Source organism: Lutjanus erythropterus, chromosome 15, assembly GCF_056507025.1.
Source record: "Lutjanus erythropterus isolate fLutEry1 chromosome 15, fLutEry1.hap2, whole genome shotgun sequence".
NCBI classification, from domain to species: Eukaryota; Metazoa; Chordata; class Actinopteri; order Lutjaniformes; family Lutjanidae; genus Lutjanus; species Lutjanus erythropterus.
Genome location: NC_139331.1, coordinates 28,271,061 through 28,294,800, shown reverse-complemented (window position 1 = coordinate 28,294,800; position 23,740 = coordinate 28,271,061). Strand labels below are relative to the sequence as shown.

Genomic DNA, 23,740 nt, shown 5'->3' with positions numbered 1-23,740 from the left:
TGATTATGTTTGTATACATTTGCATAAATGTGCATGTGTGATAAGGCAGGAAAACATTTGTCACAGTTGAGTTTTCATAATTTCTTATTGATTCTCTGACAGCCAATTTTTCTGAACAGTAGATAAACTGACTGTCTAACTACTGTGGACAAAGTGGGCTCCAGATACTTGGACGTGTAGAACAGGACAAACTAGCTCTAATGGTTTCAGACTGTACTGATACATGGTGTTCCAATTTAACACTCTTTAGTAGACTGAAAATCTTAAGCCATCACACAACCCAGTGTGAGAAAAATAATGACTGGAAAGAAAAAGTTATAAAGGAAGAAGCAAATCTTTTTTCTTTTTTTTTCTTTTTTTCAAATATTACTCTTTGGTCTTTTTTGTTAGGACACCTTTAGACAGAAAGGAAATAGGGGAGTGAGAGGGGGGAGGACATACAGAAAAGGCCGCAGGCCAGAATTGAACCCATGGCCACTGCTGAGGACACTTGGCCTCTGTATATGGATTGTGCACTCTACCAACTGAGCCACCAGGTCACTTGAAGACACAAATCTCAACAAAGAACATATTAGAATGCAGCCTTGTGATCAAATACATGCTGTGCCAACATTTACACATGCACTATTGCTCCTCTAATCCCAGTGTATATTCTATGTATATGTGATTACATGAAATTGGATTATTTTTCTGTGTAATTTCACAGGCTTCTGATGCATTTGTTTCTGTTGGTTTCATTGTGCAGAGAAAATGTTGCACATTATTGGGAAAAAAAGCGAGAACAACAATGGGACTATACTGTAGGAAGCTGACTGATTATAACTTCATGTCTATTTAAAGGACCAGTGTAAAGGATTTAGTGCCATGTAGGGGTGAGCTCGAAGATTGCAAACGCCTTGTGACACTCTCCCCTTCTAAGTAGGACGGAGGTCTGCAACCTTTACTCTTAAAGGGGCACTTTTTGGCCAAAAAAGTATTCTCTTCTGAGACCTGTCTTGTTTGGATTTGGCTTTCAAAGCGAGCATAGACTCAAGACCAGCCACCGTCAAAATTTACAGGAAAAGGTGCCCAGCCATAGACGCAGGCTATGATGTATATTTTAGTCGACAAATGTATAATGTATGTTACTAATTATATTTTAATCGCTACTACCCCATTTTTACAATCAGAGAATGTAAGAATCGCTTTAGGTTGACAACAAGGATAAAAAAAAGTAAGCTCATAGGTAACTCTGGTACAGCTAAGAAGCGGATATTAAAACAAAAAAAGTCAAAGATTCAAATTTGTTTGAAGAGGAAAAGTAAATGATCTCAGTTAAAGATTACGGGTTGGCAAAACTTTTTTTTATTTTATTCCAAAACGTAAGAGTTTGAGTGGAGCTCAGAACTCAAAAATCTATTGGAGTAAGTTGACTTGAAATTTTAAGTTGTCTCAACCATGTTTGCTTGTATTTTTACATAATTCTCTTTATAATCTTTATAATTCTAAAACTCCTCTGGTGTTGGAGGAGACATGACATGAAAATGCAAAATTCAACAGGACCCATCTAGAGCAATGTTTGGTTTGTCTGTTCCGGGCTGTTGTAGAAATATGGCGATGCATATGGCGGTCTTTGTGGAAGAGGACCTGCACCCTCTGTAGATAAAATGGCTCATTCTTATTTTCACGTAATTGTATTTAGGAATATTATGTTCCATTTTTGCCATATTCTGCCCCCATAAATGTTTCACATTGGTCCTTTTTGAAAACATGTCCTCGCAAAGACACATTGTCCAACTGCGTTCTCGCAATCTTGTCAAAAGAGTCTGATCGAATGTCATCCATGAGAGCTTCTTTCTGCTGAAAAGAAATATCCACAAAACATTATGTAATCACACAAGTAGAAGTGCATTCATGCTTTTACTTGTATGTTTTTTTTCCAGAGGTATTTTTTGGTTGGGAACAATCAGGCGCAGACCAAACACAGAGTCCTGAAGATTGACCGCACAGAACCCAGGGACCTGGTCATAATTGACGATAAGGTAAGTAGAAAGTCCGGAGTCTCCACCCGAGTCAGTACAGTGCTAATGTATATGCTTATGTAATACAGTACAGCACGCTTGGGGTGAAATTGTACAATCACTCAGCCTGTCCCTAGTGTATTGTGGATGACAGCTTAGCTGATGAGTGCTGAGCGGCCCTCCTTTTCTTCTCCACTGTTCATTACCAGGATCTATGAGTTGGGGGTTGATTTGTTTGCTCGGGTTGTGGGTGATTATGATTATGATGTGTTTGTTATTACGAAGCATCCATGACTAAATATCCATCACCCCACGCTCTCATTCCTGCTGATATTACACTGACCTCATGAAACCAGGTTTGTTTTTCATTTCATTGGCATAGTAGAGTATTTCACACACACAGTGTGGATGCATGAGAATGTGTGTAAGGAGTCGAGGTGAGCAAGTTTAAACCTGGAGACGCAGCCTCGGCTTTCACTTTCTCTCAGTTCATGTGTAAAGAGAGCTGTCACAGTACACATAATGAAATAAAAGCTGCACAGAACATCTTTATATATATCTGAGATGAATGGAGATTATACAGTGAGCCTAAATAATTGGCTTTTCAGCCAGCTCGCCAGACACGTTTAAAGGAAGCTAAAAATGAATCTTTTCACTTTAGGCTTTAATTAGTTCTCATTTTCCTGATACAGGCCTGGGACTCTGTTTTACATTTTGCTTCGCACTTTTGCACTGCTGCACTTCTTTTGAAAAGTTGTATTTTACTGGATTTTATGCATTCAAGATACTCTCTTATTAACTTTATTTTTATCAGTATTATTAAGTGGTATTTATTTTCCATCTTATGCATGCATTCTATTTTCATCCTTGACATATTCTATTCTCATCTTTATTTTATTTTTACCAGTGGGTTATGTGGCATGTAGGGGTGTGTTAGTGCACATGGCATCATGGGTAACTGTCACGTCTGTGAAGGCCCCATTAATGTTGAAAAGCACATACAAGTTTTGGAGCGACATAAGCTGCCATCCAGATGATACCGTTGTCAGAGACGTCCCTGCTCATTTCAGCTACACATTCTGCATGTGTTACAACAGTGTGGTTTCATAGTAAAAGTGTTCAGGTACTAGACTGACCTGCCTGCAGCCCAGACCTGTCTCCTATTGAAAATTAGTGGTGCATTATGAAGCACAAAATGCAACAACAGAGACTCCGGACTGTTGAGCAATTGAAGTTGTTGAAAAGGTAGTATAAACAGGGAAAAGTACAGTTCTTAAATGTTGACACATGAATACTGCAGCATATACTGTGCTTTGCTGTATGTTTTTGTTGCACCTGTAGTGCAGAATTTTTGGAATGAAATCTATAATGTGGATGAAGAACGTTCCTTTGCAGATAACCCAAATGCAAAGGTTGTTGTTCTGTTTGAGTTTTCTCTTTAAAACTGAATAATTTAAAAATGAAATTCACTGTTTATTCATGACAATATTGCAGAAAGAATTTGGATAGCCGCAAATCTATTTTGTATTAATTGCCTCACTCAGGATCAATCTAAACCCTTGTGTGGAAATTGATTCAACAAGGCCTGCAAGTCATTTACTTATTATTGCAGAGAAAAGAATGCTATTGTACAAGCCTCTCTGGCTCTGAATCAAGCTATTAGTCCAAAACTGTCCTTCATAAGCAGCAGCTTTTCTGCAGAGAAAGAAATACACCGTGTTTTCTCCTGTTGTTGCAATGTAAAATAACCAAAATGGAAACTTTACACATAAATTAAGAAACAGAAACTGCTTACAGCTTGATTCATGTAAATATATATATACATGTCTGTTTGTGTGAATTTGTTTGTAGCATGTATACAGCCAGCAAGAGGTTCGGGAGTTGCTTGGCCGTCTGGACCTGGGCAACCGCACCAAAATTGGCCAAAAGGGTTCCTCTGGCCTGTCCAGAGCCGTCTCAGCCTTTGGGATTGTGGGTGAGTACAGTCCCTTCACTCTCTTCCTCACTGGTGTAGCAGCAACCACTGTGGAGCACATTGAGAGCAACATGTACCTCATCTCCAGGGCATCGATTCTACAGCTGTGTGCACTGACCTGGTTTTACATATTAAGTGCTGGAGATGGAAAAGCATAAAATAATAGGAACACCTGGCGTTATAATGTAATTCACTGCAAAGTAGCCCCCTACCACTACTACTACCTTTGTCAAGCTTGTAATGTTCAATTTTCAGGTTTCAAATAATGACTATGAGTGGTGTATTCAGAAGCAGCAAGAAGCTTTTTCACATTTTTATTACTATTTCTTTCCTTTTGTCAAAAGTCAGGCAAAAAGAAACTGGAACAATTTTGTTTGGCAGAGTTGGTAATAACTGTTATAGTGACATACAGTGCCTGTTAAAACTAGATAATAATAATAATAATGATGATAACTTTATCTTGAACTTTGCTTCATTACACTTTCATGTGTTCTTCTCTCCTGACTAGGTCTTTGCTTGTCGTACTGTAAAATGCAACACAAACTGCTTAAGAAAAAAACAAAGATTCAGAAAAAGATAATCATAACATTAACGATAAATGAAACCAAGGAAAATAAAGATAGATTAAATAAAGTAAAATGACATAACAACTGCAGGATAAGCCAGAAATAAAACAACCGTCAGTTAAAAAAACTAAAGGTAAAAAAATCCATTTTAAAATTTTGTTTGAAAGTGTCAAGCTCAACCGATATATTGGTCAACTGATACTATTGGCCAAATATCAGCAGCGTTGTTCTGCATCGGTATCGGTGTATATGTTGTCTGATATGCACCTATATGAGTACATAATGCAGCTTCATATGCAACATTTCATGTATATTTGATCTTTTATATACATATGTTTTGCTCTATTTATGTTTTTATCAATTCATAGTAATTTATAATGATTAAAAATATGGGTGAAAACACAGTTTCATTGTCCTGATATCATTTTGGACAATAAAGTTTTTGCCTCTATTACACATCTTTGTCACAGGTTTTAACCACTTTTGAGAGATCGTTGCAAAAAATGTGTGTTCATGTATGTATTCTTTATATTATATTCTGTGTAAAGAATATCAGCTGACACATCGATTCTGTTTTTTTTTGCTCCCTAATATTTATATCGGCATCAGCCCCCAAAAATCCAGTATTGGTCAGGCCCTAATGCATTGCAATGCACTTATATAATTTAGCTGAGATCTTTTTCTGTTGATCAGTGTCTGGCTGGTTTATTTTTTTTTGTTAACCCAAGACATGGAACACACGTCACTCTCCTTTTGCTCAGGTCCACTTGTTATGTCTGTTTGCTCCACATATGAAAGCCAAAGTTTGTGTAACTCATCACATCATGTGTAGTCGACTCTGTACTACACAACCTTTGCCTGCGTTTGCACCCCAGTTGCTGTGTGTGGACAGTAATTGGTGTTATATGGAGCTGTGAGTTTCACGTATGCGCTGCATGATCAGCCCTCAAGTCCTGACCTACATTTCCTGTTACGCACATTCTAACACACACAGCAGAAGAACATGATAACCTGTCTCGGTGATTTGATCAGGACCCGATGTCATTATTTATTCTTGATAATGTCTGTTTCTCTGTGCGCAGGGCAGGTTATTGATCGTAGGTAATTTGCGTGTTACTGAAACATACATTTGCGAAAACATTTGTGGACGCTCATACAATTTACTGTATGTGTCACTGTGATCACTAAACACTATCTGATCAAGTATATTTTATCAATGAATTAACAGCACTCACCTCATTTAAGTAATTAACATTTTTATACCTACAGTAGGTGCTGTATGAATGCAGTTTTCCTAGTAATTTTTGCAAAACATGGTGAAATCTTTTTTTTTCCCTTTCCCCAATATTACATTAAAACCACAATATCCCAGTATCAACTATCTTGGTAAAGAATTACATGGTAATCCATCCATCCCAAAGTGGGGGACTGACCGGCTGACTGGCTGACCTAGTGTGGTTACGTGTGTGTTTGTGTGTGGAGCTGTATACTTTTTTATATATCCGGCAAAGAAAGATGCTGGCGATTGTTAAGTAATATCGGCAAGGCCCTTCTAGGGCATAATAGAAACACATCTAAGATAATTCAGCATCATCGTTGGGGCTGTAGATAGATCGGTCACATTGACACAGACAGATTGTGACTTTGATGTCTGCTTGAATAAATAAGGTGCTTTTTTCCCCCACCGTGCCCTAATGCCACCTCTGTTCATAAGCTGCTATTTCCCAAAGTCACTGTGTTATATGGAACAAAAGAGTGATGCTGCCATGTCGGATACAGTGTATCCCGAGAGCACCCTTTGCCTGGCACATTACTTATTACTGTATATAATGAGTACCATTCTTCTAAGTATATTTTTATTCGCTTTCATCAGTCTTTGTCAGTCTGACCCATCTCTGACAGGAAGAAACACAATGAAGTCTGCAAAGCCACACAAGTGAAAAAATATTGTAGGCCGTGGAACTGTAAGGTGCTCTCTTATGCTTAGTTGATTGCATTGTGCATTCAATCAAACCTCATATCTGCAAATGTGGATACACCAGCTGATACTTAGTGTAAATCCTTCAGATGTTTGCCCACTAACCACTCTTCATCTCAACTAAAGTCAGGTTTAGTCAAGAGGAGCCTGCAAAGAGATTTCCTTTAGAGGGCTGCACCGCAAATCGGAATATTATGAAGTTGCAATAAAGCCAAGTGCAATATTCAGAAAAATGTGTGATAAAACAGCATTATAATAAAACACTGTAGTGCTGCAGAGATGTACTGGACTACAAATCTTCTTCTCCAGATGTAAGAAGATATTTTAGTTTGGTACAGACCCCAACAAATGTCACATCATCGTGATTTTAACAGCTTTTGTGAGATAAAATAAAAAATAGTGTTGTACATATCATCATTCCTCCTAATCATGAATCATATTAAAATTCTGTCAAAATTATCACAATAGTTTTTTATTGAGTAACATTTTTTACCATATTGTGCAGCATGTTTGTTTGATAATAGTTTTTTTTTTCCAGTGAAAATAATTGTGATGCAAAAAGGATCATTCCCACTAAATGTGAATCACACCACAACTGCAATATCTGTCCAAATAATCTCTTAATATGAATATCTTGCAGCCATAGTCCTTAACACATTTAGATTAAACCTTGAGTTATTTAAGGGTGTGAGAAGGCAGCATGGTCTCGCCAATCAGGGGGATAATAGGGCGGGTCGTGACTTTGCCCTGTTTTGAAAAAAAATCTTGATATCTGTAGACCTTTGTGAAACAGCAATAGTTTAGTGCCTAATAATCAGCATGTCTATATGCTACACCTGTCAGATGGATGGATTATTGTGACAAAAGACAAGTGCTCACTAACTAAAAAAAATTTGACAGAAATAAACCTTTTTTGTTTCTAGAAAATGTCTCAGATATTTTCCTGCAACTCATGAAAAATAAGAGATGAAACAAAAGTGCTGCATTTATATTTTTGCTGATTGAGTAGTCGGACAGAAGAGATTAAAATCGATGCTGCAGAGGCTGATACACCCTGTCTCTACCATCCATTAGATATAATGTGAGTGTGGCATTAGACCCCCACTCCCTGGCAAACACCCACATCTTTCAAACTCCATGCCCCCTGTCTGTAATGCAGGCTGTCTGCTAAACATTTGTAGTATCCCATGAACTGGAGAGAGATGTCCAGCTTGTAGGACTTCAGTTTTCTGCCTTATGAGCTACATAACACATTATACAACTGTTTTCACAGGTGGAGTAGTGCTCCCTGTCACTAGTGAATTACCTTTAACATGTAAAATTGGTGGAGTGCTGCTTTTAAGCACGGTGGCTCGGTGGTTAGCACTGTTGCCTTACAGCAAGAAGGTTCTCGATTCAAATCCCAGGTGGTGTTGGGCTTTTCTCTGTGGGTTTTCTCCGGGTGTTCTGGTTTCCCCTGCCGTCATAAATGTATGTAACGTATGTTAGGTTAATTCTTCTGTCACTGACTTTGACCAACGCACTGTCTCAGAACTGGAGTTGGTCTCCAGGCGCTGCACAGTGGCTGCCCACTGCTCCCAACGCCAAGGATGAGAGAGAATGAATTTCCCTATAAATTCCCTGTACTGAAGCCTCTATGACCTTTATAAGCAAATGAGACCATCAGCGAGGAAACAGCTATTTCTATATAGTTATTCTTAATGCCTGCCACTGGGTTGGATTCTCCTTAAAATCAAATTAAACAAGCCTGTTTTTACATTTCCCCGGACATTAGCCAGTTAAAAAGGAGCAGGAGGAGATTTGTTTTTATTTAATATAGCACACACTGAGGAATTTAGTGCCTCAGTTGACTATATTTACCATCAACACTGACTGGACAACCACAGTGCAGAATTTTTCCCTTTGATCTTGACCCGTGTATTTGAGCCAGTTTGCTAGTTTATGTAATTGTTTGTTTATGTATCCAGATACGTTGCCATGGTAATTGGTGTCCAAATCATTATTTGAATACTTTGGTTTTTGTGTTTTTTTTTTGTTTTTTTTTTGGAAGGGAGGAGGGAGTCAGCTGCAGTGAAAAAGAGGCAAAGGACTGATTAAGAGCAACAAACTGAGCCCCTCTGTGGCATTTAATCCATTTAAAAACCTCTGCACATAATAACCAGTTGTCTACATGTGGGGTATGATTGCACAGAACAGTACCCACCAGCAAAAAGCATCCTTGCCAGGGAGCATTTCTTCTGCACAAATGTGGTCTGTGAGCACGAGGCTGTGACAGGCCTGAGCTCGACCCTCCCTGCATGGTCGGAAGTTGACTTTTGGGCTCCTGTCCTGGAGACATGAATGGATTAGAGAGGCTGTAGTGACTGTATTGGATGTCTCCACCCCCTCTTCATCTCTCATTACTACTCATAATAAAAAAATGAAAAGTAAAAAATGACTAAGATTGAGGACAGTAAGATATTTTGTATTGTCCCTGTTGGAGCTTTGAATATTCTTGTGTTATGGTTGGGCGGTAACTATTTTTTCATACCTTCCTGACATTTTACTGGAATATACGGTATGTATAAAACAGCTCAACTTGATTGTACTCCACTGTACTGTTTATTTTATTTTTATTTATTCGAACTTAGTCAGGGAAACCCATTGAGACCGAGTTGTCATTTTCGATGGCACCCCGGTTACATACAGTACATTTAGAATTATAAAACAATACAAAGGAATAAAACAATAAAAACAAAAAAAAATCAAAACAATAAAACATCAATAAGTAAACACCCACCATCAATAGAAGCACCAGCAATAATTCCAGTTAAAAGACATCTTGAAGCCTATATAAAACATTCACAGCCCTCATCGAACTCGTGTAACAAATCTTTGAATGTGCCCAATGAGACATGGGCGTTTAACTTAGTGGTTTCCTGAAGCTTTCTCCAGTCTCGAGGCACACGACAGCTAAGAGCAGTTTTTTCCAGTTCAGTTTTGACATGTGGCACATCAAGGACTAACCAGTCCTGAGATCTTGTCTGGTAGAGGTTAAAACGCCATGTAATAATGAATGTCGGTTAATTGGGCAGCTTTAAAATGATAGGTTTATAAGCAAACATAAGCAAATCCTGCCTTCTCTACTATGATACTCGCTTAACGTAGGCGGAGCTGATCGTCACAGTGGGAAACGACACACGCTCAGGAGCTCTGCTTGGTCTTGTGAAGCTGCAGCTTTTATTCAATGACCAAACTAAACTGTACATTTACTGCCAGACTGACAGCTTCACCGCTCACCTTTTTCTCCGCTGACTGCTCATTCGCCGTCACTTTCTGTCACTGTACATAGTATTTCATCCACTACACGCCTTCTCCCACGCTCGCTAAACTTACACAGGACTCGTTCATACACTGGTATACCATAATACCTTTATACAACTCATGCTTATTGCAGATCAGTGAAGCTTCAAAGCCCCAAAAATGGAACAACCCAGCACAAATAGTTCTGGGGCATCTTTGATTCTAAATAGTCCGAATGTACAAGGACTTCTTATTCAGTAACAAAGCTGCATCTGTTAGATACAATTCAGCATGTTAGTTTTAGCAGTAATATATTGAGGCAAATATTACTATTAATACTGACGCTGTTAAGAAAAAACATCATCCACAACCTTCTGTTATGTATTCAATGTCACTGGTGAGAAAATAGCCCATCTAAAGCTGAAAGCAGAATCATTGACTATGTTGCGTGTCGCTTTCTGGGTCAGATTGTAATTATGTAAGAGTGAATGGATCGGACTGTATAGGTGATATTGTGAAGTATGACACACTAACGCTCATGATCCACATCTGCAAATGAAGTCTTTCACTTGTTCGTATTGTCACGGCTGTTGCTGATTTGCAGTCAGCAGAAAGGTTGACCTACAAATCTACATGCACAGAAGTTTTTTTTTGACCTTCAGTAGTGTCATGTAAATAGGCCATGTTATGTCAGAGGCAAGGTTTGAAAGAAAAAAGGTCCTTGAAAGAAATGTCATTCATTTATTCTAAAAGATTTTAAATTAGTTCTTTTTTTCTTGACAGGGTTTGTACGATTCCTTGAGGGTTACTACATTGTGTTGATCACCAAGCGTAGAAAGATGGCCGACATCGGTGGCCACTCCATCTACAAAATTGAAGACACCAGCATGATCTACATCCCCAATGACTCGGTCAGGGTTACACACCCTGATGAAGCAAGGTATTGTCTTGTTTTCTTTACAGAATCATGCAAAGTTCCCATTTGTCTCACATTCTCACATTTGTTCTCAAACAGACATCATAGTCTTCACGTAGAAGGAAATTAATACTGTAGATAAGCTGTAGCCCCTTTCAGACATGCACCCTTTTGCATTAATCTGATGGGTGTTTAACATGTTGGTATATGTTTGAATAAGCACCACTTTTACATAAATGTCATGATGGCAGACACTTGGTCTGACCCAGTAACATTTCTATAATACTTTCGACATGTCTGAATTGAATGCCATCAGATCAGCGCAAAGGCGACAGCAGCAGAAAAGGGTACGACATGAAGGAAGAGAGATTTAATGCATGTCTTGTAATGTCACTGACTTCTAACATCTGTGATAAATTTATTATATCAATTATTTTTTATGCCTAAAGAATATATTATTAATAATAGAATTAATAATTCTAAAAATGGATCACAGATGTACAGAATCATGTTGGCACTTACTGTACTTGATTAATAATTTTAAAAACCTTAAAAACTTGCTAATAAATTTGCGACATGTATTACTTTTTTCTGATACTTATGCCACTTGTGTTTGACTGAGTTTTTGCTTATTTTAGATATGTGCGCATCTTTCAGAATGTGGACCTCTCCAGTAACTTCTACTTCAGGTGAGACATATCTCAAAAACATGGGTACAGGTTTGACCTAAATTAGTTGACTTAATTACTGATTTTACTTAGTTTGTAAAACTTTTTTACTTGGCTTTGAGGATCACAAGCAGACTGTCGTTTAGTCCTAGCATTAGGACAAATAGCACTACATGCCAGGGGAAAATACTTTTTTTTTTATTATGGGGTGAACTGCCCCTTTAAGAGTCTAAGTTGGGTTCAAAGCTGGAAAAAACTATTGAATTGAAGCTGCCTTGAAATTTTGAGTACGTTTACATTTTTTACAGTGTAGTTCATGCAAACATTTTCATATCGTCCACGTCAGTTTGTTGAGTTTTTTGTGAGGTGATTTCATGAGTAAAAAATGTGGAAAGGTGTAAATATTTTTGTGTGATCATAACAACAAGTAAAAGAAAAAGTAAAAATATCTTTCAAGTTTTATTTTTTATGTATCCTATTGTACATGCATATGCAGTTTCACAGAAGCTGCCATTTTTTGGTCAATCTTTTCTGACATGAAACACACTCTATGTTTTCAGTTGTGCAACGTGAGTGTAGATAGTTTATGCTTCCTTCTGTATTTTGGTCACATCTTAAATTGATTATGGGACTGCACAGGCTGTCCTTACTTCAAATTATATTTCTGTTGTACCTTACAGCTACAGTTATGACCTGAGTCATTCGCTGCAGTACAACCTGACTTTGCTGCAGAGGCCTTATGAACTGTGGTCAACACCAGAGTCTTCCTCTGAGGAGGAAGAGGTGCAAACACAGAGCAAGCAGGACAGCTTCGACATCTTTGAAGATGAGGGTCTGCCTACACAAGGTGAGCGGAAGTTAATCAATAGCTCCTGTATTCCTGCTGTTGGTCCTGTTGGCTGGAGGAAACCTTGTAAGACCATCCACTAATGACCGTAGCGACTCCGGCAACTGTCCATAAAATAGTTTCAGTGTCCAAATAAAACTGAAACAAACACTTGTAGAGTGCAGCTGCTGTCCAGTAAATCTCACCAGCTCGTTGAATCTCAGCTAATTAATCTGAAAATGAAGAGAGAGAAAAAAAAAAACGCAGTTACCGTAACCCTCTTTTCTTTGTTGTTAGCGTTTCCCAGTTCATCTGGCTGTGGGAGTAAGCAGGTTACAACTTCTTCTTCTATACTCTCCTTTATTCTCCTGTTAATCACGTTTTTATAGCATAATAATTCTTTATGTAGTAAAACAGACTTTAAAAGGTCCAATTATGTTTAATTTTGACTGAATATGTGGTGTTTTTGTGCGTTATCCTTAACCAGTAGTTGAATATGTTAACAGTCAATAATTCATTAATCGTTAATAATGAGTAAGATACTTTTTTCTCAATTAAAGTTTTATTTAAACAATCTTACGGCACATGTTCTATGAAACATGACCTACATAGGTTAGCATTGGTGAGAAGATTACTTATTTAGTTATTAGTTAGTTAGTTCTCAGATTCTCTGTGAATCAAATGAAATGACCCTGTGTTCACATTTTTCATGGGCAAAAGCTACAATGAGTTGTATGTCAGCCAGTTTAAAAGAAGCAGAAGGAGAATTTTATTCAGATAAATTTATTTTTGATCTTATACTTTGCGGTAAAAGCGGTTTAAACACTACCACTTTTGTCCACGAGGGCCAAGATAAATGGCTTTCACTCGAAACGACTGCTCTTGTCCGCCTGACCTCATTAAACAAATGGCTCAATATAATGTCAAAAGGAGAGCAAATACTTTTCAGACTTAACAAGGCAGACCAAACCAAACTGAGACAACCTGTGAGCTCTGGGGAAATGGTAACCAAACATATGTTATCATTTAATAAATTTTGAATTGGTTAAATTCTTAACAGCAATTAATGGATTAATAAGTAACATCCTAAGAGAATAAGCCATATATTCACATAATAACTTAAACGTTGTTTTCCTGTTGCTAATGGTGCCCAGAATGTGACAAGACCAGTCAGAGGTATCAATTATCTGTTCTGCTGGAGTTTTGCATGTTTTGATGAATTAGATTGAAAATCCATTGTGTTCTTTGATTTATGACGTGTATTGTAACACAATAACAGCTTAATTCCAGTTACAGCACCAATGTGCTTCATTTCCCCCCACAGCCTGTGTCACCTCTTTTCAGTTTGTTGCTTTCTGAGTGATAATTTGGTCTGACCCAGTAAAATGATCCAGAGGTTTTATGTGTTCCCACTCTTCCGCTGCAGTGGTTTACGGCCTCCAGAACGAGCCGTACTACAAGTACGTGTGGAACGGGAAGCTGCTGGAACGAGTCAAGGACATAGTGCATCATGACTGGCTCATGTATATAATCCACGGCTTCTGCGGCCAGTCCAGTATCCTTTGAGCATTGTCAAGTTAGTTTTTTTTTTGTGTGTTACAGAGATGTTTGAGAGTTGTGTCTGTGCATGTGTTTTTTTTAATGAGCGTGACCCACTTGTTGCTTAACAAACTGTATAATACTTTGTTAGGAAACAACATCCTTCAGGTCTGATGGATTTGATTGATCACACACAGCTGTATCACTCACAATGTCATCCTCTATGTGCACTCCCCCTCATCTCTCTGCCTCAGCATCACTTGCTGAACTGTGCGTGGCCTCCATCACAGCACGTGGATTACACTGTGAGCCGGAGTGTGTGATTCACCGCAAAACTGCCGAAGCAATTTGTGTTTGTTTTCAGGGCTTTAGCAAAACAAGTATTAAAGCAATTAAGCAGTGGTTATCAGGTATGTAAACACTGGCTCTTGCATAATCTCTCCATCTGTTATCTGCAGGGGGAAAAGCAGCAACACTGTGAATATTTAATCAGATAAGCTACATGGTTTTTCTTTTTGGATTGAAGATAAATCCCATGTTGTACATGGATACGCAATTTTTTTTTGTTTGTCTTTCCTTTCAGTGCTACTGTAGCTTTTGCTTTGAAATTTTGACTAGACACAAGCTCCACATGAATCATTTCCTCTGGGTTTTTTTTTAGAAGCTTTTGCAGTATTTTGATGCATGGGTTACTGCTGCAGAGGCTTGAATCAAGCTGAGTGAACGGTCTGATTTATTATGGTAGAAGTCTGCCTTAGGTTCCGGTTTCAGTCATTTACCATCAAGTTTCTTTTGCATAAATCACATCAAGCAGTCTAAAATATGTTACTTGTTTGCCGTTCGGTCACAAAAAGTTACTCTTTTTTTCTTTCCGGTAATTTATTTTGAAGTATTTGGTATTTTTACGCCAGCTTTTGTTGTTCCAGCAGGCAGATAAGCTGAGGTGCACTTTAAAGTCAGTGCTACTGTCAACACTGCTGCGTCTCTTGTCAGGCAGTGTGTTGCTACAGTGACATTGTGTGGGCGCTTTGAGTTTAGACAATTCCTGGAAAATATTTGGCCTTCAGTGCTGTTTTTTTCTGAGAGAATGAGAGGGCGGATGGGTGCAACAAGTGGAGGCTCAGCCGATAGACTAAATTCAGAAATTTGTAGCAGATGAAGACACACTGAAGCAGGCAAGGAAAAAAGATAATGTTGGCAGAAACAGATGAAGTTTTACATTATTCTTCATTTTTTTCTGCAAAATGTTCATACTATTGTGGGCAGTGGTGGCCTGAAGGTTAAAGAAGTAAGCTTTTGACTGAATGGTTAGTCTACTGAAATAGATAATAACTTAGTGGATTGTTTAGTACAGTACTTGCAGTTAATTTTTTAATACTGAAACTGAGCTTCACTTTAGTGGTGAAAAGTACTGTCAGTCGATTTTGATGCAAATCCAATCAGAGCTTTCACATCTGGAAAGCTTGTTTAGTTTGTGTAATATTAATAATACTAATTGAATGGCATCCTGCAGCCATTGTAAAATTTTCCGCTTAACTTTGAGATGCACCGATCCACTTTTTTTTTTTGTCCTGACTCAATTCTGATACCTGAATTTGAATATCTTTATTTGGATCTCAATACCAGTGCTCTTAATTATTAGTATTATTATTATTGTTGTTATTGGTATTATGTGTATGAAACTGAAACTTATTTGTTTTACTTAAATGTACTTTTGAGTTGACTAAGCATATTAATAATAATGATTTAAATAATATTAGAATTTCAGTAGCAGTATAATCAAGTACAAAAATACAAACGACCCAAACAAAACAACAACAAAAATGATTTTACGACCAGGTGATTGTGTGTGAATGTTGTCAGTGGTATATTGTCATCATTATTGTTGATATGATTATTGTTATTATTATTGTTGTTGTTGTTATTCCTCCTTTACTCACAAACTACAGAGCTTCTGATCTATGGCCGACCGGTCCACATCACCCTCATTGCCAGGCGCTCCAGCAAATTCGCCGGGACCCGCTTCCTCAAAAGAGGAGCCAACTGCGAGGTACAGCGGTTGCCGAGGCAACAGGGAAGAATAGATAGTGGAGGCAGGGCTGAGGGCCACTGGGATGATTGAGATGACTCAGGTTGATCACAGGGGGTTAATTTGACCCGCTGCCGCTTCCTTGAGTATGCACAAGTGTCTGTGTGGGTGTGTGGTGGGCGGAGAGAGGAGGAACAAACATAGATTTCCTTTTTTGTTATTTGGACTGCTATCCTGAGATCAAGCTCAACGCAGCTTCCCTCCACTGCGTTCAAAGCCAAATACTAATAATTTGTCACATCAGTCACAACAGACAGTTTGACTTGTCATAACAGGAAAGGCACAGGTGTAATTAATATTGTTAATGATGGTTCTGTACCATTTGGGTGTATCATTAAGCGAGCCAGCCTGCATGGTGGCTGGCGAACCTAAAGTGAATGCAGCTCTTAATTATTATTATTATTATTAATTACACTTGTGGTTATCCTGCTGTGTGATGTTAAAATGTCTGCTGTGAAAATAGCCTGTAGGCCAAAAGTGTGGATTTACTTGATAAAAACACTTTGTTCATGCTGAGGTACAAACATTTTCTCACCTCAAGGTTCATTTAGTAGCTGCTTTGAAGCTTCAGACATGATCTTAAGCAGCAGATGGAGTTTTCCCAGTTGTCATGGACTAGTAAATGCTCAATTTTCACACACTGGGTGTCTCCAACATTAAAACAATATCAAAAGGTGCAGTCTGATGATGGGAAGTGACGTGGGATCATGTCTTCACTGTTAAACAACCACCATAGCTGATGAACATCTATCAGATGTCTCAGGCAGAAATCATGTTCACCACCTTTCTTCCTCGTTCTCTGATGTATCTGATGTATTCTGTATTTTCTGAGAAGTCACAGTCACCTATATCTTTGTTTTTAAAAATCCTTTGGAATAATTAAAGCACACAACTCAACAAAATACGTAACATTTGTCTAGCATTTTTAGACGTTTTAATAAGGAAATAATGTATTATGTATGTATTATTGTATGAAATAATGTATTTCACTTATTTTCTTTTCCTATTTTTTCCGAGCACTTCATGAGCTTCCATCTAGGGCTGCAACTAACTTAACTTACTTATTTTCATCATCAATTAATCTGTTGATTGTTTTCTCGATTAATTGATTTATTTTTTTTAGTTCATAAAATCGTAGAAAATTGTGAAAAATATCAACCACTTTTTCCCAAAGCATCAAATAATGTCCTCAAATGTCTTGTTTTGTCCACAACTCAAAAGTATTTAGTTTACTGTAAGAAAGATACCAGAAAATATTCACATTTAAGAAGCTGAAATTGCTCAAACCGATTAATCGATTATCAAAATAGATGGCAATTAATTTAATAATGGATTAATATGCGATTGTCTTCTCAAGCTTTTTTGTCATGTCTTTGTGTTTTTCTGTTGTTTCCAGGGCGATGTGGCTAACGAGGTTGAGACCGAGCAGATCGTCCACGACGCCTCAGTCATGTCTTTCGCTGCAGGAAGTTACTCCTCGTACGTCCAGGTGCGAGGTTCAGTCCCGCTCTACTGGTCCCAGGACATTTCCACCATGATGCCAAAACCTCCAATACGATGTAAGACTCCCTTCTTTGTTCTTTGTTGTCAGTTATCAGAAGAATTTGTTCGAGGTATCGATCTCTTGTTATATTGTATATTATCTTCGCAAAAATTTGCACACACCGAGTTAGGAGAAATGTCAAAACTATGCAGGATTTTCCCCAAAACACTGCACAGACTCATGTAAAAATTAACAATCTCAATCATCATCAATGGGACGTTTTATCAACCTGAAATGTTGGTATTTGACATCTTGGGAATAAGACTCAACAATCAGCTATCTTAATGGTGCATTTACAACTCTGTAAACACCTTACAGTGTATGCTATATCTAGAATATTTTCATCTCTTTACTGTCAGACAGCCTTTTCCGATGAGAAGCTGCCATTATAAAGGCTTATAAAGCTTTCTCCAAACCAACCAAACTCCATTAGAAAAATCAATAAAATTACGCTGCATAACAAGGGAGTTAATGATCTACTGCTGCCATGATCTGTTAGTTTTTTTTGTGGTATTTTGTGACTTTGGCATTTTGAAAAGTTAGAAACTGATAGAGATTTTTTTTTTTTTTTTAACTTACTTACTTACTTAGTCCTTGTCTTCCCAATTGATAAATAAGGCTTTGGTGTTCTGACACCATTCGCCTCGCTCTTTTGCCATTTTCTTAGCCTCACCCCATGTAAGTTTCATTTCCCTCAGCTCACCCTCAACTGTCCTGCAGCCATCCAGGCTGTAGTTTTCCAGGTGGTGTCCATCTTTATGCTACCTTTGGTACCATGTCCTGGTCCACTCTGAGCGTGCAACATTTTATTTCATGGATCATAATGTCTTGTAACCAGCTCTGCAGTACAGCTCCTCATTTGAAACTTTGTTGGGCCTGAAGATACGGCAGATACCACTTGCTTTCTGGGCCATACAGTAGAACAGATTTGACATTGCTGTCTAATCTTAGATGTTTTTTTAAGTGGCTTTTGGGTTTTTTTTGCTGACCCTGTCCACAGCAGTACATTGCTCAGCTTCTGCGCTGGTAATTCTTTCTGTTTTTCCAAACTGGGAGTGTGGCTTTTGCTACCTACTGTAGTTAATACACTGACTGTCAATAAGTACCTCGTACAACCCCACTTCAAATAATCCAAACTACCCCTTTAAGGTGCATAACATCTGCTTTATAATGGAAAATGTAGCGAGTTGGCAAAGCTGTCCAGGCTTTGATGGAACAGCTTTCTCATATCCACTTTACCTTTACACATAAAGACAGAATACAAATGAAAGATACGGATATATCCTCTTTGAGTGGTGAGGTATTCAGTACCACAGTAGGTGTTTAACTATTTATGTTTATGAAGCTTGATGTATTCATTCTAGCAGCTGTCCAGGACCAGAAATAACCTTATAGGGACGGAGGAAGAACGTAATTGGAAAAAATGCATCAAAATAAAAGAGTGGCTTTATTCCAAGGTCATTCTTCTCAACCACTGGGACGCAGATAAAAAATAAATAAAAACGAAATAGGTGAAGCCAGGACGCCCCCCTCTTGGTTCTCATCTTTGTATGCATTTTCTCGTCTCATTATGAGGAGGATAAAAACACAAAACCAGGGCCAGAGGGAGGTGATCGGGTCCCTGAGACTGATGACATTGGAGAGACTTCTGTGTGTGTGTTTCTGGCATGTGTACACACAGGAGCACATTGGTGCTTGCGTTTGTACAATGCCTGTATCAAATCATAATCTTTCCCCCCCAGTTCGCCCTTTAATTCATCCTCAGATGACATTTACTTGTGTGAGATGGAGACACTGAGCGTGTCCCTAAGATCCCTCCGTGTATCAACTTACCTCATCATCCTGCTCCCACTTTGATCCTTCAAGACAGTCCTTATCTGACATTTTCCAAATGTTGTCCGGTTCTTGCACCATGTGTGTACATGTAGTTTGACACTTGGTGTTGGTGTACTTGGTTCACTTTCTCTTAAATTATATCTTTGCCTTCACTGCAGATCTCTTATTTGCTATTCACTGATGCATATTTGAGCAGAAGAAGAAAAGGAACAACAAATTATTCACATTGGGTTTTAATGAAATTCAGCTTCAAGTGTCAACATGTCACTGTCTCTGTTGAAAGAATATTTCGGGGACCCTTTGCTGGTTCACTTGGTAGGGAATGTGCCCCGAGACTGTGAGGCAGCAGCCGTGGGTTCAACTCCCGGCTGCAGCTCTTTGCTGCATGTCACCTCTCCAGCTCTCTCTCCCCTTTCCCTGTCCTCATTCAGCTGTCCTATCAAATTAAAAGCCCCCAAAATATATTTAAAAACAAATTCTCTACTGCCACCTGCCAGCTACGCATCTGGCCAAGAAATTATCTGGCATATCACCCCCAGTGTAAAACTGCAACGTGTCGTTTTAACTCTTGCACTCTCTTGCACTGATTGAGCAAGCAGGATCTTTGTCTTTGTGTGTTTGTTACCCTGGAATGAGCCCTTTATATTTAGGGTGTGGGTCCTCAACCATGGAGGCCGGACACTGGCTTCAGGTGCAGCCTTTCACATTTTTTGCAAGCTCTGCATGAGAGTTTCTCCCACATGCTTGGAAGGGGAAGGTGAGGAGAGCAGTATTCAGGTGGTTGCAATCTTTAACTTTACTGCTAGATGTTTTAAATTTGTTGGTTTTATGATGTTGCTCCTCTCTGTACATTAACCAATCAAAATGTCTTTACTTCCCATCTATGTAGATGGAGAGCTTGTTTTCATACAGCTAGTTGGATCGTTTTATTTCAAAAAGTGTTTACATAAGTCAGTTAAGTCACCATCCTGTCACAGGCAGTCAGTCACACAGACAGTTTGACAGCGTGCAGCAGAAGAGTCACAGACTTTGAACAACCAACATTAGCCTTTCTGCCAATGTGTCACTCTTATGTAACTTACAAAAAGGACACACGACTTGTCCTGGTTGACACCACTCCCCTGTCTGTAAATATGAAGTTGCAGCCAGTTAGTATAGTTTTGCAAAACACACGTCTGTCACATTGATAAACCTTTTTCACAGAAGCCACATTGATATTAATAGTAGAGTAAAAACAGGTGTTACCAGTGATGCTAATAAGGGTCTGATTCCATTAAGTGTAGCAGAGACGTTCCAGTGAAGAACCAGGCCTGCTCTGCTCTCAAACACATACAGTGAGGCAATCAATCAGAGGCTGATAAGACAAGGAAACATTTCTGATTTTTTTTTTTTTTTTTTTACCTCCACACCGGTGATAAGCCATGGCTGGAGGCATCATGTTTTCAGGTTGACCAACCGCCCATCTGTCCTTTTCTGTGAATTTGATATGTCAAGACTGTCTGGAGAAAACTTCTCAGTACAAATGTCCACTTGGATTAGATTTTGGTGATCCAAGGTCAAGGTCACTGTAACCTCACATCCGTCCATTCTTGTGAATGGGATATCTTAAAAATGCCTGGTGGGAAATTTCATGAAATGTGGCACAAATGTCTGCTTTGACTCAAGAATCTCGTGGTCAAAAGTCAAAGTCACTCTGACCTCATCAAACACAACTTAATGCCTCTGTGCCAGCGACAGCCGTGGTCAGAGGCATTAAGTTGAGCATTTCTTTAAAACTTGGCAGAAATGCTAAGTTAAAATCAAAGATACACTGATTAGATTTCGGTGCTCAAAGGTTAGACATCGAGGTCACTCTAACCTCACATCCATCCCATTCTGATCAATGCGATATCTCAAAAATGCCTGGAGGATTTCATCAAATCAGGCACAAATGTCCACTTGGACTCAGGGATGAACTGATTAGAATCTGGTGGTCAAAGGTCCAAGGCCGCTGTGACCTCATAATGTGTGGCTCTTTGTCAGTCCTCAGCATGTCAGCATGTTTCTCCATACTTCCATACCACCAAAAATACACTTAATACCTTTTATTAAAGTCCTTCAGAGTCTTCACTGTATACACTATATGAGTCTGGACAGTCATGGATGTAAATATGACGCAACTTGATTGGTTGGTGGTGGGATGCAACAGCAAGGCAGTGATTCTAGTTTTATTGTTTTCTAATAATGGATTGACATCACTATTGTCTGCATAAGGTGATGACTAATTGAAATTTCACCTGGGCTTTCTCAGCCTGTTGCCACCTTTAGTGTTGTGAAACTGACACAAAACCCACGTTCAATACAGCTGTAACATTTATCCGATTGTGATGCGGGCTGAATAGAGTGACATCTATTAGACAAATCTAGGTCAGAGACGTGGAGAAAGGACAGTTTGAGCTCACTGTCTGTGCTCGCAGAGTACAAGCGACCGTATCACACCATAAACCGGTCATGGTCTCATCTCTGCCATGACTATTAAGTCACAGGAGTGTTATGTAAGTGTGTATATAAATTTAAAGTGTTTATGACTGGCCTGAAGTGGGCAAATGTCTCGGTTGTGAAAGAGATGACCTAAATGGCTGACTCTTCTTCATCCTCATCGTCATTGTCAACATTCCCTTCCCACGGTACAGTAAGAATGTTATAGGTTGTCAGTCTCTTTATGTTGACTTAAACCGTCATCTACCCGGAGGCCTGAGTACGTGCGCCGAGGGCAAAATGATGATGAAATGGTCGTGGAGTGGTTTTTGAGATACCAGTGAGCTATTGTGTGGGATGAACTGTGGCTCGATCTGACCTACTTCCCCTAATCTGTCGTCTGGCTGCTTCACTGGTCCAATTCGACGGCAGGCTGCAGGTGTGTGGCTCCACAGAAGTGGCAAATGGAGGCATTAAACTTGATGTAGAAATAAAGAATAAATGAAGAGAAAAATGAAAAAGGAGGTGAATGTATGTAACGATGAACAACGAGCAAGACCGGAAGCAGGGGTCAGAAGTAACTCAGTGTACGGCTTTATCAAACAGAGTGGCCCTAAGTTGTCTCATCTTCTTACTTTTACTCTTTTTTTTTATTTTAGTGAAGAAGCTTGTGTTTTGTGGAGAAGAAGAATTTCCTGTGTTTTTCTGGTTTTAAAGGCTGGATTATAGTAAAATGATGTAGTTTTCTGAACTTGCCAGACTGTTCTAGCTGTTGTATTATTTACATTTTTGCATTATATCTACATTACTTATGATTATTTATCAAAAATCTCAGTGTTAATATTTTGTGAAACCACCTAGAGTCATCCCTACAAATACTGCAACAATATGGATAAACTTACACTATAAAAAATAATGCAGGAATTTTGTGTAACTAGGAACTAATCTTTTCTCATTGTTGAAATTAAACCAGTTTCCAGTATTTATTTTCAGAACATATAAACATGAGTTCTCCTAACTCAAAGTCATTTAACTTGAGTTTGTGTTGAGTGAATGTAGTGCACAGCGTTCAATCAACTCATTAACTTATGTTAATAAAGAAACATATTCAGCATATTAGCAGTCTTCTCAGAATTTCAGTGTTTGAGAGTTGCAGCTCTTTTTATAGTTTGAAGAACACATATGTTGGAAACGAATTTGGTTGTAACGTTCATCAGTGTGAACTCAGTGAGTTCTTGGTTCAACTTTATATCTTAAGCTTATTGGACGTGTTCTCAAGTAAAATCAAATTTATTTGACTAGAAAATGTATTTGTTTTGAATCATTGCAAAATTACCACAACTTGTCTTTTCAAATTCAGTTTGAAAAATACCCAGGCAGCATGGACACTAACCTTTCTAAGTTAAAACAAATCTCTTTATTTATTTATGCATGCATGTACAGCATACATGTCTAGATTTTTGGTCAGACATGTTGTGATATTTGATTTTTTATCCACATTTCTCAGCCCTACTGTCATTATTTTACTATTATTTATGATGTTTTTGGATAAATATCACTGCTGTATTAATGTGTATGTTGCATCTTACTGCTGTACACGGTTGAGATTGATCTAATTCTAGCTACTTTAAGTACTGTTGGGTAATTTGATCTACAGCAATGCATCATGTTCACAAGATCATCATACAGTTTGTTTTCCTTATTTAAGAATTTATAGTTTGTTTAGTTGGAGGAATTTCAATATCGAAATCTGTATCATATATCATTGAATAGCCCAAAAACATCAAGATACTTTGTGATATGCCACATCGCCCAGCCCGTAATTTTAAGTCTGAAAAGAAAAAAATCATCATGTATCATTTTTAACTATTTAATAATCTGATTCCCTGAATGTCTTAAATATTAAGCATCATTTTTACTTTTCTTTCAGTGGACCAAGCTGACCCATACGCCCATGTAGCCGCCCTACATTTTGACCAGATGCTGCAGCGGTTTGGCTCGCCTATCATCATCCTCAACCTGGTCAAGGTAACACGCACACTCACACTCACACACACTCACACAC

At 38.5% G+C, this 23,740-nt stretch overlaps 1 protein-coding gene across 3 annotated transcripts in view; it reads left to right on the top strand.

The window, feature by feature from the left end:
• The window catches only part of fig4a (FIG4 phosphoinositide 5-phosphatase a), a 75,742-nt gene that overhangs the window by 2,309 nt on the left and 49,693 nt on the right, over nucleotides 1-23,740 (top strand). For all 3 annotated transcript variants that reach the window (XM_084737407.1, XM_084737408.1, XM_084737409.1), the window contains exons 2-10: nucleotides 1,923-2,021; nucleotides 3,852-3,975; nucleotides 10,585-10,741; nucleotides 11,356-11,406; nucleotides 12,066-12,232; nucleotides 13,638-13,766; nucleotides 15,700-15,800; nucleotides 17,236-17,398; nucleotides 23,606-23,703. In XM_084737407.1, coding sequence (XP_084593533.1) covers nucleotides 1,923-2,021; nucleotides 3,852-3,975; nucleotides 10,585-10,741; nucleotides 11,356-11,406; nucleotides 12,066-12,232; nucleotides 13,638-13,766; nucleotides 15,700-15,800; nucleotides 17,236-17,398; nucleotides 23,606-23,703 — 1,089 coding nt within the window. The remainder of the gene's footprint in view (nucleotides 1-1,922; nucleotides 2,022-3,851; nucleotides 3,976-10,584; nucleotides 10,742-11,355; nucleotides 11,407-12,065; nucleotides 12,233-13,637; nucleotides 13,767-15,699; nucleotides 15,801-17,235; nucleotides 17,399-23,605; nucleotides 23,704-23,740) is intronic.